Genomic DNA, 13,526 nt, shown 5'->3' on the forward strand with positions numbered 1-13,526 from the left:
GGTGTGAAATTCTCAATACGTGCCTTATCAGCCCATATTTTTCCCCCTTTAACACGGTACACAGCGATCAGCATTTCTTAGAGTTTACATTGCCTCTCCTGTTCGATATTCCTTCATTAATACTATGTAATTTAAAGTATTATCAACAAGATGGAGTACCGAAGTAGAAGATAGTTATCAGAAACGTATGGAAAAAAATAGTGCGGTGCCCACAATTAAATTTTACTTTAAATCTATTCGAATCCATATCATTTCTCGCGTCATCATCAAGTACTTGCAGTTCAAAATTAAAACTATTTATCTCAACACGGTCAAAAACGGACTTTCCCACCGAACGATATGTTCCGTACACTTCGCAGACAGATAAGTAAATAAACGTTGCGCTTGTTGAAAAAAATAGAACCTTCAGCAGGACTTGATATCGAAATGACTTCGTTATTAACGCGACAGTTAATAAAAAAAAAGAGTTGTATTTTGAATACGGCGGTCAACTTCCCTCGCGCATCGCAGCGATAGCTCGAGCAACGATAGCTCGAACGGAAACGAGGTACAGTCTTGATAAGTGAAGCCGGTCTTCTAATTCCACTCGCCATAAATGCCGCTTACGTATCTAATCTGGCATTCTCGAGCGCTGTACCAGCGTCTACGAAACAGCATTTAACGAACGCACAGAATCCATGAATCACGTACGGCGACACAAGGCGTTCATCTCCTTGCTCTCCGCTCCGGAGTTGGAACACGCGTTGACTCACAGGCCGATTATTCATTTGCAAATAATTCTTTGTTCGACGTCGCGCGTAAGAGCGGATGAAACACGACGCGCGAGAAGTTATGGTAAACGAGATTTCTAAAGCGATCCCGGCATAGAATGTTTACGAATGCAAGCGTACGCGAATGGAACTTTGAACGGTTTTGGCCGAACCGAACCGTACAGAGTGTTTTATAACGCCCGTGCGTGATTTTATGGCCACAAGACAGAGAAATAATAAGAATTGTTCGTGTATATTAATGTGGTTCTTGACCCTGTTTTTACGAAGCATACCTCTATATTTAGCGAAGCTATTAAGTTTGATTATAAAGTGGTTACTTTGCATTTGTATACAGGACGAACGTCGTAAATGATGATTCTTAAACTTACGGTAACTTAGCAACGAAACCATAAAACACAAGCGGTTTATCCATTTCGAAGTTTTGGTAGGTCACGCTGATAGCGCTCTCCGGGATTAATTAAAGTTTTATTTCAAGGGATTTCTTAAAAACAGGAAGAAACGCATTGCAACTTAAACAGTACTCTAAATTCTGTTTCACAGATTTTTAAAATGTGCAGATAAATACCGGTGCAAGGTACATCTATGCTGAAGTGATCTTGTGAAGCACGATAACGTAAACTTTATTAACTCTCCAGTACGAACGGGTGTCTTACACCGATAAAAATTTTAAATATCAATAACTTACCAATTCACAGTCCCACTAGAACTTTATATTTAGTAGCTGCATGTTTATACCAGTTATTTGCTACGATATAACTTATGTGCTCGATATTTATTTTCCATGTCGGCATATAAACACCAAATAATTCCAATATTGGACAATCAAAATCCTCATAACATACATCATTTAAGTATTTCAAGTCCAAATGCTAATTGCAAACTTATATAGAGTGAATCTTTCTGTTATCCTCAACAATATGAGCAACTGTAACTGTAGCACAAGCTTCATTTAGCTAATGAAATATATATATTTAATCATAGTCCAAGGGCGCCGAAATTGTAATTATTAAGTTACAGGTTTGTAAAATGTCCGATCGCGAAGTTGCTCGTATTTCGTGGAAGAATTTGAAGGAACGAAAACCGCGCGAGGGTAGGATCGTTGGCGTACGATTTGGAAAATATTGTAGGGGAAACGGCGTCGCGACGCCACCGAGCGGTGCTGCCACGACGCGAAGCGGCCGCCGGGCGCGATATCGCGTCGCCGGCAGCGAACGCGGGCTCGGTACTCGTCGGCCGCGTTCGGGCCCTCTCGCGTACAGTTATGGCAAGGGAACGTCAGTCACTCTTCGGCGCTCGCGCGGAAGAGTTTGTACGCATTAACGGTTAGGGGTATCGTCGCTCCCTGCGGAGTGTTAAGTATCTCGTCGGTGTTCCTTCGCCGTTCGTCGTCTGCGACGTGTATCTAACCCGATCGTGGTGACCTGCGCGATTTAAACGGTGACGCGACACCGTGTATGGAAGTGTCGCGGGAAAAAAGCCGGTGGGTGACTGCCGAGCCGCGTGTGTCCTAATCAAGTGAATGTACATACACGAGTTATCGTCGTGAGCGAACGGTTGTCGCGAGGGGGTTAGTGGAGGCATTCGGGCAGATCGCTACAGTGATACGCGTCAGGCCGCAAGTTTCGGCTCGAAGAACCAAACGGAGCAAAGAGGTACGGGAGTGATCGAAGAAAACGGAGCGAGCGAAGCGGCGAGGAAGAGTAAAAGGGTGGAATGCGCATAGCCGAATGAATCGAACAGATAACGGTTCCCGACTCGTGCCGGCGTTTTGACGTTTCGTATTCGTGGTTACGAAGGGTTTTCTCGATCGTCACCGTACCACGTATGATGGATGCTGTCGCGCGTGTCTCGTGTACGCGACGCTATCAAGAACAGACAGAGCGTCGAGTCGCACAGGCAACGGCGTTCCAGTGAGTTTTTCCGTATACCGTGCCGTGCCGTGTCGTCGGTGCAGTGCCCGCGTGCTTTTTCAACGATTGTACTAGCGCCGGGGCGATAGGCAACAATAAAACGCCGGTAGCGCTGCTACGAGCGAGAAAGAGAGATTACTCTCACGGTTCGAACCAACGGTTGAGTGGTGTTTGTGCGCGCGCGGAAAAAGGAAGCAGTTAACCGGGTCCCTCTCTTGTTCCTACGCGTACAGAGTTACCCGTGAGTCGTTCCCTTCTCGCTCCGCTACCGGTCTCCTCTCGGTCATCCTGCCACGGTGACGTCGTGGCCGTCGGTGCTTCTTCGATGATAAGCACGTGTGCGTGCCACTACCTGCTGCGTGTACGTGCGTGCGTTAGAGTCGCGAGCCGCGTATCGGCGTGCAGTTAGTGACCGGCGCTGCGTTACCATTTAAATCTACGTATACGAAAGTACCATCGCCGGTACAGTTTTTATTTTGGTTTGTTCCTCGTTCTGGTTGGTTTATTTGGTTCGACGTCGTTCCCTTATTTTGTGTCGAGATCGATCAGTTACGAACGGATCACCGCCGTAAACATGGATATCCTGCCGAGTGGGAACATATTTAGGGAGTTGCAAGACATACACGACACCGGATACTTTTCGGCCCAGCCGTCGCTCGAGGATCATTGGCAACAGGTAAAGAACACGATGCATTTACTTTCTATCGTGGTGTGTTCCGTGCCGCGTACCGGGCAGACGCGGTTTTCACCTCTTTGCTTACCCGGAGAAGTTCGAACGGCGACCGTGAATTTCGAACGCGGATAGGCGCTACTCCGTAACCTCGACCGCCATATTTGAATCTCTAACGGTCAACGTAGTAATCCGTGTCGGGTACACCGTCGAGTTCACTGGCGCGTACAAACGAAAGTATTCGTGCCTGGTCTCTGCCAAAGAGGCAGTAAATTATCGCGTGAATTACGTCGAACACGTTTGGAGTATAGCTTTGTCTCTAGATATTCGAAGAATGTTGTTTCTTATTATGGATCGCGATGTTTGTTCGGATTTTTCGTGCTCCGTTCGAATCGATTATCGACGTTCAACGAACTATTGCGACGGGACGACCTTGAGCCAAGGTATTAGATCGGTGTGTACGTTCAGTGACGCGGCCGAGCGTACTGTAGACGGCGCGTCCTGTTTGTTTACGAGTGTGCAATGACCTTCCAGTGGCCGGGGAAGGCAGGAGGGACGTACTTGTTCCCCATTCAATATCTCAGCCGGAGTACAACAGTTTCCACGCTTCGTTAAAATGGCACGAGTGACGTCACAGGTTGCACCGTGCGCCCGCGTAGCGTCAGGCTAACGGTTTATTATCGCGATCGCGAGGTCTCCGTGAAATTAGCAGTTTGTCTTCTCTTTAATTAAACCTTCACGCACGGAACGTATACCTTACGAACATAAGCAGTTTCATTATTTCGGAACGCTTCGTGAAAGTAATCTTGGAGCAGTGAAAACAATAAGAATATACTGAATAGCCTACAATACTCGATTCCACTAGAAAAGGTAATTGGAAAATGTAGAATAGATATTTTGCTATATTTTGCTGATATTTTTATAAGCAGTTTCATTATTTCGGAGCGCTTCGTGTAAGTAATCTTGGAGCAGTGAAGACAATAAAAATATACTGAGTAGCCTAAAATACTCGATTCCACTAGAAAAAGTAATTGGAAAATGTAGAAATAGATATTTTGATTTTTCCTATTATGTGTAAATGTCACTTTAGATAGCTATTTTTGTACTCCATTTTTAAAACACTCTAAAAACGCTTAAGAAATATATTATTATAGCATTGGAACGATAAGAAAATGTAATAATGCAAATATCACATTAGTTAATGTATGTTGTAGTTACATTTTGACGCTAGTATATGTGTATTATTTTTAGAGTTCGATTCGTCCTATAATTTCCTCCAATCTTATAAATAGTCATGGAATTTGCACATGTTAAATTTGCTTTCAGCCCAAAATATAATAGTATACCATAATTCTGAAAACTCAGGAATAACTTCTTCAGCGAATATTGACCTATTTCCTTCCTCCTATTCTACAGTTAGATTTTCTTCCGTTAACGTAACTATTACACAAGTATATTTCCTAGTATTTTTCGAACTACTTCGTTAGAAATAGTTTCCTCTTGGCCAAGACCCAACAAAATTGCATTTACTCCAAAAGCACTTATTTCAAAGTATTCTTTAATATTACGTTCCTTTTTCGAATTAACAGGAAACTTCGTAATTTCTTACGAAGCTCTCAAAAAGTGGCTTCGTCTTAATGGCAATTTATCGGTAAAAATGTTACTAATAATTCCTGATAAAATATTGATACCTCGTCGATAAGTTTCGACTTATCGTTAACATCGTTTAGATATCGATAATGCAGTACACAGAAACTGAATTAACGTACAGTTTGTTGCTTAAATGTTCCTCAACTCGGCCATTCAGAGCTGTTTTATTCATCCGATATTATATGACTTAAAGTTAATGGTAAGAGATCTCCAGAAACTATTTTATTAGTTTTAATTTACTTCACATGTATATAATATTTGATCACACGAATACGAGCAGAAATATTAAAATTATCGTATAATGTCAGATAAATAAAACAGAATAAATAATCAACACACTATCGTTCGCTATATAACAGGGCTAATAAAAAATACTCTTGTTTCCAAAAAGTATATTTAAAGTACATTGTACAATAAACTGAACCGCGACTATTTCTTTTCGTTCGAGTTTGATACAGTATCAACATATTCTGATTCCTCAGTGGCAAAGAATTCGCTTCGCTTTCAAAAACAAACATTCACTGACAACAGGAATCGCTGATGTACACAATTGAGAATTCGAAATACCTATCTGCTAAAAGTCGACAGGTTTCGATATGTATTTCTTAGCAAAATTTAATAGTTTGTGTTTCTATTAACAGCACTTACAAGTGGCTTTCATCTGGTCGTTGTAGGAATGTTTTTCAAATACTCTTTGGTGAAACTGTTCTCCCGATGCGTTCAAGATCTTTTCTTTATCATTGTAACACTTGTTTTTTTTGTTCATTTTACGTTGTCGTTGGCAGCATCAGTCTATCAATAAATATTCATAAGTTAATCAGGCCATGGAAATATTGAGATTTTCATGGAAATCGATGTATTGGAACATTGAGGCCGGAAAGCTAATTACAAAGGTACTTAAGAACGTCGAGAAAGTGCCGCGATAGTTTCTTTCGATCGTGTCCTCCGTATCGTCAGATTTTATCGAGCGTTTACGTAATGCGTTTCAATTATCGTTCGTTTAATTACCGACGGTGTATCTGATCGTCAGCCTGCGAGCGGAATTTACGGCGAAGAAATCTCGGTTTGTCGTTTGGCACTCGACATTTGACCTGCGCAACATTGTTGGGTCGGGTTTAGTTTGGCGCTGTGCCTAATTGAACGTCTCGAAGGGTTTACAGTGGAAAACCGCCTGGCACTTTGCTCGCTTTCTCCTCTTTCGCGTTAATTACCCGCACGATCGACTGTTTTTATTATCGGTCAAGAAATACATCGCGTTAGAGCCTGGCCGGGCTACGTAGTCTTGTTTCAAGATCGCTCGAATCCGCGCTTGTTGTCAATTACGATCTTTCTAATTGCATTAATTTGCACCGTCGATACTCTAACCGTGATTTATGTCCCTATAAAATTCACGGAAGCGGCGTGCATTTCGAACGAAAGTTCTCCGATGTCCAACGTCGAATGATTTCGCGTTTAGAGATTGATTGATCGACGTAGCAAAATTATGGAAATGAACCAAGTATCAGAAATGAAAGAAGTAACGTATGGCTATTTTGTCAGTTTTATTGGTAAATAAGGAACCGAATCTTATAATGCTTTTGACCCAGTTCGATATCTCGATATTCCAAACGTTCGTATTTGGGTTTTTGTAAAGGCTAATAAAGAGGCAAAATATTTTTAAATAACAAAGATGAGACCATCATATTATTATTTCATAACTTTAATTTACCGAGCGATAACTACATGAAAAGTGATAACTTCGAGCATGATGATACGTGATCATTATTCTGAAACTATCTGCATTCCTCCGCAATACCATACTGGTTGTTTGGATGCGAAAAATTCCATGCATTCGCGTTTAATGTCGTCATCACCGTTGAATCACCTCTTGCTCGAAAAGTGCATCATTTCTCGGAACAGGTGATCCAAAGTAGGGACTATGGACTGGTTGAATTATAGTCTTAATTACATACTTTAGTTTCCAATTGTTGCGATTTAAAAATAAACGAAACAGACAATGGAAAAAAGAAATAAATTCTGATCTGTTGTTTGCTCGATAAAAATTACAATTTGAATTATACATTCAAATCGTGTTTCGCGTTGAACGAATAAAAACTGTGAATTGTTAAATCCTCGTAAACGCTGCTACACAGTATTTTCATTAGTCTAATCTGTTATTCTAAAACAAGTTCATCTAATTTCTCAATTAAAATTTTGTCGATCTCCGTTTTATTTCTGTTTAATCCTCGTACAGTACATTTAGAATCATTTTGATTTAACCAAACGTGTTTGTCAGTATTTTATGTTCAAGTATAAGTGAAAGTCAACTCGAAAGTAATAGAGGTTATAGAAATATCTTATCTTGAATAGCTCTGCATCGTTAACTATTGACAAATGCGTGAAATTCTTTAAATATTCCAACAAATGAGTCACGACTGGGGACAGTATATTTATGGGCATTATTAATGATACTCGCAAGGTAGGTTTGAGAATAATTATTTATACTAAAGGCAAGATTTAACATTTTGTACAGAAAAATGGCACGAAAAACCAAACCATTGTTCTAGGGTTAAAAATAATATGTCGAGTGTCTGAAACGCTATATTTTTTGGAATACCATAATATAAAACAAAACGCTAATATATTTTGTACGTAAGTGGTTTATTCTCGTTTTGTGCAAGCAAAGATGGTAGCAGATAAAAAGTACTATTTTCGCGAACAGTCTGGTTACCATTTCGTAAGTTACACGATGATGTACATCGACAGCGTCATTCGATAGGCGAACAGATGGTCGGGTCACATCGCAACGCGACAGCGTTGGTCGCGTGACCGATAATGCGATTCGACAGGTGCTCTGTTGTATATTCTTGTATTCTGAACTTTACACGATCCCGTTTCGCCAGCAATTATCGTCATTGGCGAGGAAACGAGCGTTTGATGCGCCGTGCCATCAAAACCGATGTAACTCGGTCGATTTTCGGCGCGAACAGCGGACGAGGAATTTCCTCCGATTATGCACGCGACGCGCGTGCGTAAAAATTCGTATTCACAGCGTTTCGGGGCGCACGTCTACGTTTTGCATACAAAACCAATCGGAACTTCGTGACGAATTGATCGGGCTCGCGAGTATTTAAATGTGTCGCATTAGTAAAAAAAGTTTACTCTTGTATGAATATAAAAATGCGTTCTTTTTTTAATAATAAAATTTATAATAAATTAACCACGAACCACGTTTATGTCTTCTTTGATATAGAGTATTACGTATATATCTAAAGAGAAATTAAAATAAAAGTTAATTACGTGTACAAAAGTTTACGATCGTTACGAGCACATACACCTGTGGCAACGACTCGCATCGATAAAATATTAATAATTCTTTGAACGTAAAATGCAATATTTGCACTCCCCAGGCATGCTCATTTACGTTTTTTATTTTTTCATTCATTACATTCTGCTTTGTTTCGTTGTACGATCAAAATGTGTGCTTGCATTTGAGCGTACAGTTAGTGCGTTAATTGCGATTTATTCCCTGGCATATATGCGTTACATCGAGACGATGGATGGTGTTATTTCAGTAAAAAAACGACGCGCAAATTAGGACACGACGTCGATCTGTTTGCGATGTTCGAGTCGTACAAACACAGCGATTCTTAGAAGACAGTCCATTAATGTGGATAATTACAATAATTATTGCGACGGCGCGGTAACGAGTCGGGAAAAGAGCCGACGATGAAAATAACGAGTGTAAGACGCCGGGCGACCTTGCTGAAGTTTCCTTTCATCCAACGCCTGATGCAATTACTGAAATACGCCCCACGTATCGAGACGCGATTAATTATGCATTCTTGATACGCTAAGCGGATCCAGGGACACGTAATGTACAGTTTTCCCGCGCGTTGTATCGACTCCCGCTGCCCCCTACTCCGTTTCTTGCCAGTCATCGAACGCGAAAATAACGTTTTTTTTTTTGCAAATAATTGAACGCGACGAAATAATTGAATGGCTCGCGGCTCGTGTCCATCGCGCGTATAAATATTTTTGCGGCTGTGTTTTCGCTCGCTCGATTACCGCACGATACGATATCGTTTCGAACGAAAATTTCATTCTTGCCCGGAGACCGGAGTGGTTTTGTTCGTCGGTATTCTCGATTGAATTTTTTACCGTTTTCAAAGTGAATACTTTCGGTCGCGCGTCTCTGCGGCGTTGAAATAAATCGTCTTTGCGATTTCTGTCGATTTATCTGGCGCCTAAGAGCCGGAACTGGGCCAAATTTAAGTAACGAACGATTGATAAATAAGTATTTATCTGTTACTCCGGTAACAATTGTGTAATTAGATTATTGACGGTCTCAGAAACTTTCAGTTTTCTCTTTATATTACGTTAATGTATACAATAGATACTGTATAATGTAATGTGTATACAGGGTGTTCGGCTACCCCTGGGGAAATTTTTAATGGGAGATTCTAGAGGCCAAAATAAGACGAAAATCAAGAATATCAATTTGTTGATTGAGGCTTTGTTAAAAAATTATTAAAAGATTTCAAATCATTCTGGAAAAATTATTTTTGGTTACGAGGCTCAATTACAATCATTTTTGGTGAATACACATACCCCTGAATTCCTACCCACTTTCGAGAAAAAAATTCGAGTAGGTGGACAAAGTCGACAAAATTAAAAAATTTCAAATCGTTCTGGAAAAATTATTTTCGGTTGCGGGGATCAATTACAATCAGTTTTGGTCATTAAACACACCCTCGAAATTCTACCCACTTTCGAGAAAAAAATTCAGTAGGGGTGGAACTTTAAACATTAATAACTTTTTAATGAAGCTTCCATCAACAAATTAGTATTCTTGATTTTCGTCTCATTTTGACCCCTACAATCTCCCATTAAAATTTGTCCCTCTATATTATAATATATTGAATAGTTTACCATGGTTCAGAGCAAGATTGAATGTTTGCATAAGAACTGAAGATATAGGAAAACGATAGTTGGGGGTTCAGACGAATTTACATATCCAGTCAGTCACTTCAGAAAAAGAATATACTTCCTTTTGAAATAAAAATGATCGAACAGTGTGAGCTCTATCGAAGTTGTTTATATCCATAATCCTAATAGCTTTGGATTTGCTATCGCTGCGGAGCTTGAAATTTTCGCACGTGTTCCGGGGGGAGGGGGGCTTGTTTACCGATTTGTACGCAAAATCACCGCCCTTATAACGATGTTGTGCTCCGGCTCTCCGCGTTTTACGACCGCGAGCAAAACTCGCGTAAAAGCTTCGATGATCCCCGACGGCAAGAACACCGCGACGCGCGACACCGCGATGCGAAACTTCGCGCGCATGAATTATACCGCTCGTGACAGTCGCAGCAGCATCGGTGAATATTTTTGTTTTCTCCTTATACACGAGTTGGCGCTTCCACTTCACGTCGCGTATTACGACACACTCGGCCCGCCGCGATATTTTATGGCGTGTGTGTATCGGCACACGGACGTTTCACAATCCCCGCGGTTGTCGCGTGTATTCGCCCGACAATCACGCTCTCCTTTTCCGTTTCTCGTCGGCGGGTCCGCGCTCCGCTTATCTATCAAGAATTTCGTGAGAGTTTCTTTTGCACGACTTTCACCCGGACGTGTATTTCTTCCCCCGTCGCGAGCTTCGAATTTTATAGACGAGCACATAAATAATCGACCACCTGAACAAGCCCGGGTACCCGATCAAGATTGAAAATTCGCTGCAACCGCGACGCCCGTTTTCTCCGTTTCTTCGGGGATCCGATGCAAACATCATCGTTCGTGCCTTAGACGGTGCTCGAGTCTTTGTTTTTCGTTTAAACAATTTTTAGCTTTGTCCAGATCATTTTACTCTACATTGTACGCAAGGGACAATAGTAGAAATTTCTTTGATATGTTTCTACGGTCTTTGAGGAATTATTTATCATTGTCTTTTTTAAATGGTTGTGGCGCTGCGTCGCTGGGGGGTCGGTCGAGCGCTTGTGAGAGCGCGACCCCTCTGGTGGCGAGCATGGGAGGCGACGCCACATGGTAATTCGTCAGCAAAATAATCTTCAAACAAATCAGCTGGTAAATGTTTCGGTAGTTGATGTCGAGCATATCCAAAAAATCGTAGAATTGTTCAACGACTTTATTCAATAATAGCATCCAGTCCACTTTTCATTCTGTTCACTAACGCCTGTACAAAATATTTTACTGTACTCGAATAGCATGAATGTACTTGGGTCTTGACTAACATTGCGTTAAGATGATGATATCAATTTGAAAATGGCCGCAGTTAATAGACCAAAATGTTGAAATAAAAAAATAACGAGTTTATTGGACAATCTAATAGATAGTCAGTGTAAAACGAACCTGCATTACGATTTTTTACACGAAGTTCGCAATATACAAACGTGTAATAAATCTATAATAATCGTGAGTATTGTAATACTGGATACGACCGAGTAGCCAGTATTGTAAACAGTAATGATAGCTGCGTATTTTATCAAGCACTTTTAATAGACTTCGAAGCGCAATAAACTGGTGTTTTTACTTTTGATATTCCAGCATGTCGTAGAATAGATTATCCAGCGTTATTGGTCTACGGTTAAATAAAATTTACGATCAGTAATAATGCTAGCCATACAATAGGTAATAAAATAGTAACAGGTTTAAGGCAAGTATTGTAGAGCAGTTTAAGCATGGTTAGAGGTGTCCTCAAATTCAGCATTTAAACGAACAATTGAATTATGGTAGCTATTTTCGTGCTCGTATCTACGTGTGCTTTCTCGACTTTATATAAGTTTTAATTAATCGTAAATCGTTTGTACAAAATTGCACAAGCAGAATTCGTAACATCCGTTATTTGTAAAGGGAGATGTGTGATACGACGATCGATGAATTTTTTAAAACGTGGAGATTATGTTTAGTTGAAATACAATTCGTGTGAAAGTTTGAGTGTCTTGAACATTCTGTAAAAGATTGTATCAAGTATTTTTATGTGGAATATAGAATAAATTTTTAGTTAGATATTCGTAAATAAATCATCATCGATCAGTTGCATTCATCTACTAGTTTTACTTCGACGTTTTTTCGAACATTTAAGTGAATCACAGGACATTCCAATGAAGTGACTAATTGTTACCTTCCCTATCCTGCTAAAAAAAGCTACGATCGAAACTCGTAACGATTATTAGAAAAGTTTCCTCGTACGACGAATAGTTTCCGATGAGCTGTCGATCATCGAGTATCGGTGAATCATCTCATGTAATTCCTACCAGCATCCATTATTCAACAGTAGCAGATAAAATATCCAGCATATTCCAAGTTATTTACTTTCCATTTAGCGATTTATGATTTATGATGTAAACAGTTATTTGAAGAACATTGTAAACGATATTTTGAACTAACCTGAAAGAGGACTTCTGGGATTTTTTTAAGAGTATTACAAAATCATAAGACGAAGCCTTTTTACGACCAGTTTCCGTTTCAAATGTTACGTGTAAGGAATTTGTAAGTACGAGTATTTACAAATTGTTTTGTTCTCTATGGAATGTGATATTCGATAAACATCACGCCTTTGTTACGGGTAAACGGTAGCTCCAAATCTTACTTCGTATTTATCTGACCCTATCGATCAAGAATATTATGTCAATATTATTGATACTGAATTTTGGAAGGCATTTGACAAAGTCGATCATACAATTTTTATATTGATATTTTGTTCAGCATCTCGTACTAATAATTAATTTTTTTAATTCCTTAGTAAAAACTCTTCATAACCAAATTTTTATTTGGACCCCTTATCGCGAATAATATTTAGTAACGATATTTTTAAGACGTTCACCAGACGCAAGTATTATTTGCTAACGATTTAATAATATTTAATAGAATAACAGTGGAATCTAACTCACTAGGTTTATTATCAGATCTTATCAGGTTTCAACGTTCCGTGTAACGATAATTTAAAATCCTTAAACATAGATAAATGTTATGCCACGTGATATTCATGCGTTAAGTCACCTTAAATTTTTCCATATGAAGTAAATAACGCTGTTTTCACAATCTAAAATGAAACTTGTACCGCGGTATCTCGATTGATTCATCGCTATATTTCATTGACGATTGCATTTCAACTCGAAATAACAATTCATTAAATTAAATAAACATTTACATACCGGTCACACTTTATTTTTCTACGTTTCTAAAATTAATTCTTTTCGTATTGTTCATCTGCATGCTGTACTTGTATTTTTTGTGTATTGAAACAGCCCCCGTTCATAATAATGATAATAATAATTCACGTTCCCATGAAAGAGACGAACAATCGGATCTGCCGATGTCACCGAATCACTGCAATGGGGAAACGGTCGTTTGTATTTATTTTGCGGTTATCGTTGAAAAACAAAATTCAAAAACCCCTGAACGCTTTTTTCTACCGTTCAAAACGTGTGAAATCCCCGGGCAGAGTGAAACGATACGCGGAGGCGGTTTCGTTCGGTAAACAGTAGAGTTTTTCGAATATATTTTCCGGTTGTACCGGGATTTGCG

General features: G+C 39.8%; 1 protein-coding gene across 1 annotated transcript in view; it reads left to right on the plus strand.

Moving 5' to 3' along the window:
- The first annotated feature begins 2,071 nt into the window (after positions 1–2,071).
- LOC122395095 (Krueppel-like factor 6) overlaps positions 2,072–13,526 on the plus strand; it is a 450,056-nt gene continuing 438,601 nt past the window's right edge. The window contains exon 1 of the mRNA XM_043392424.1: positions 2,072–3,356. Within this exon, the coding sequence (XP_043248359.1) occupies positions 3,255–3,356 (102 nt within the window). The 5' untranslated portion in view covers positions 2,072–3,254. The remainder of the gene's footprint in view (positions 3,357–13,526) is intronic.

This window comes from Colletes gigas, unplaced genomic scaffold (assembly GCF_013123115.1).
Source record: "Colletes gigas isolate AHSC1104 unplaced genomic scaffold, ASM1312311v1 Colletes_gigas_Sc00005, whole genome shotgun sequence".
In the NCBI taxonomy this organism is placed as follows: Eukaryota; Metazoa; Arthropoda; class Insecta; order Hymenoptera; family Colletidae; genus Colletes; species Colletes gigas.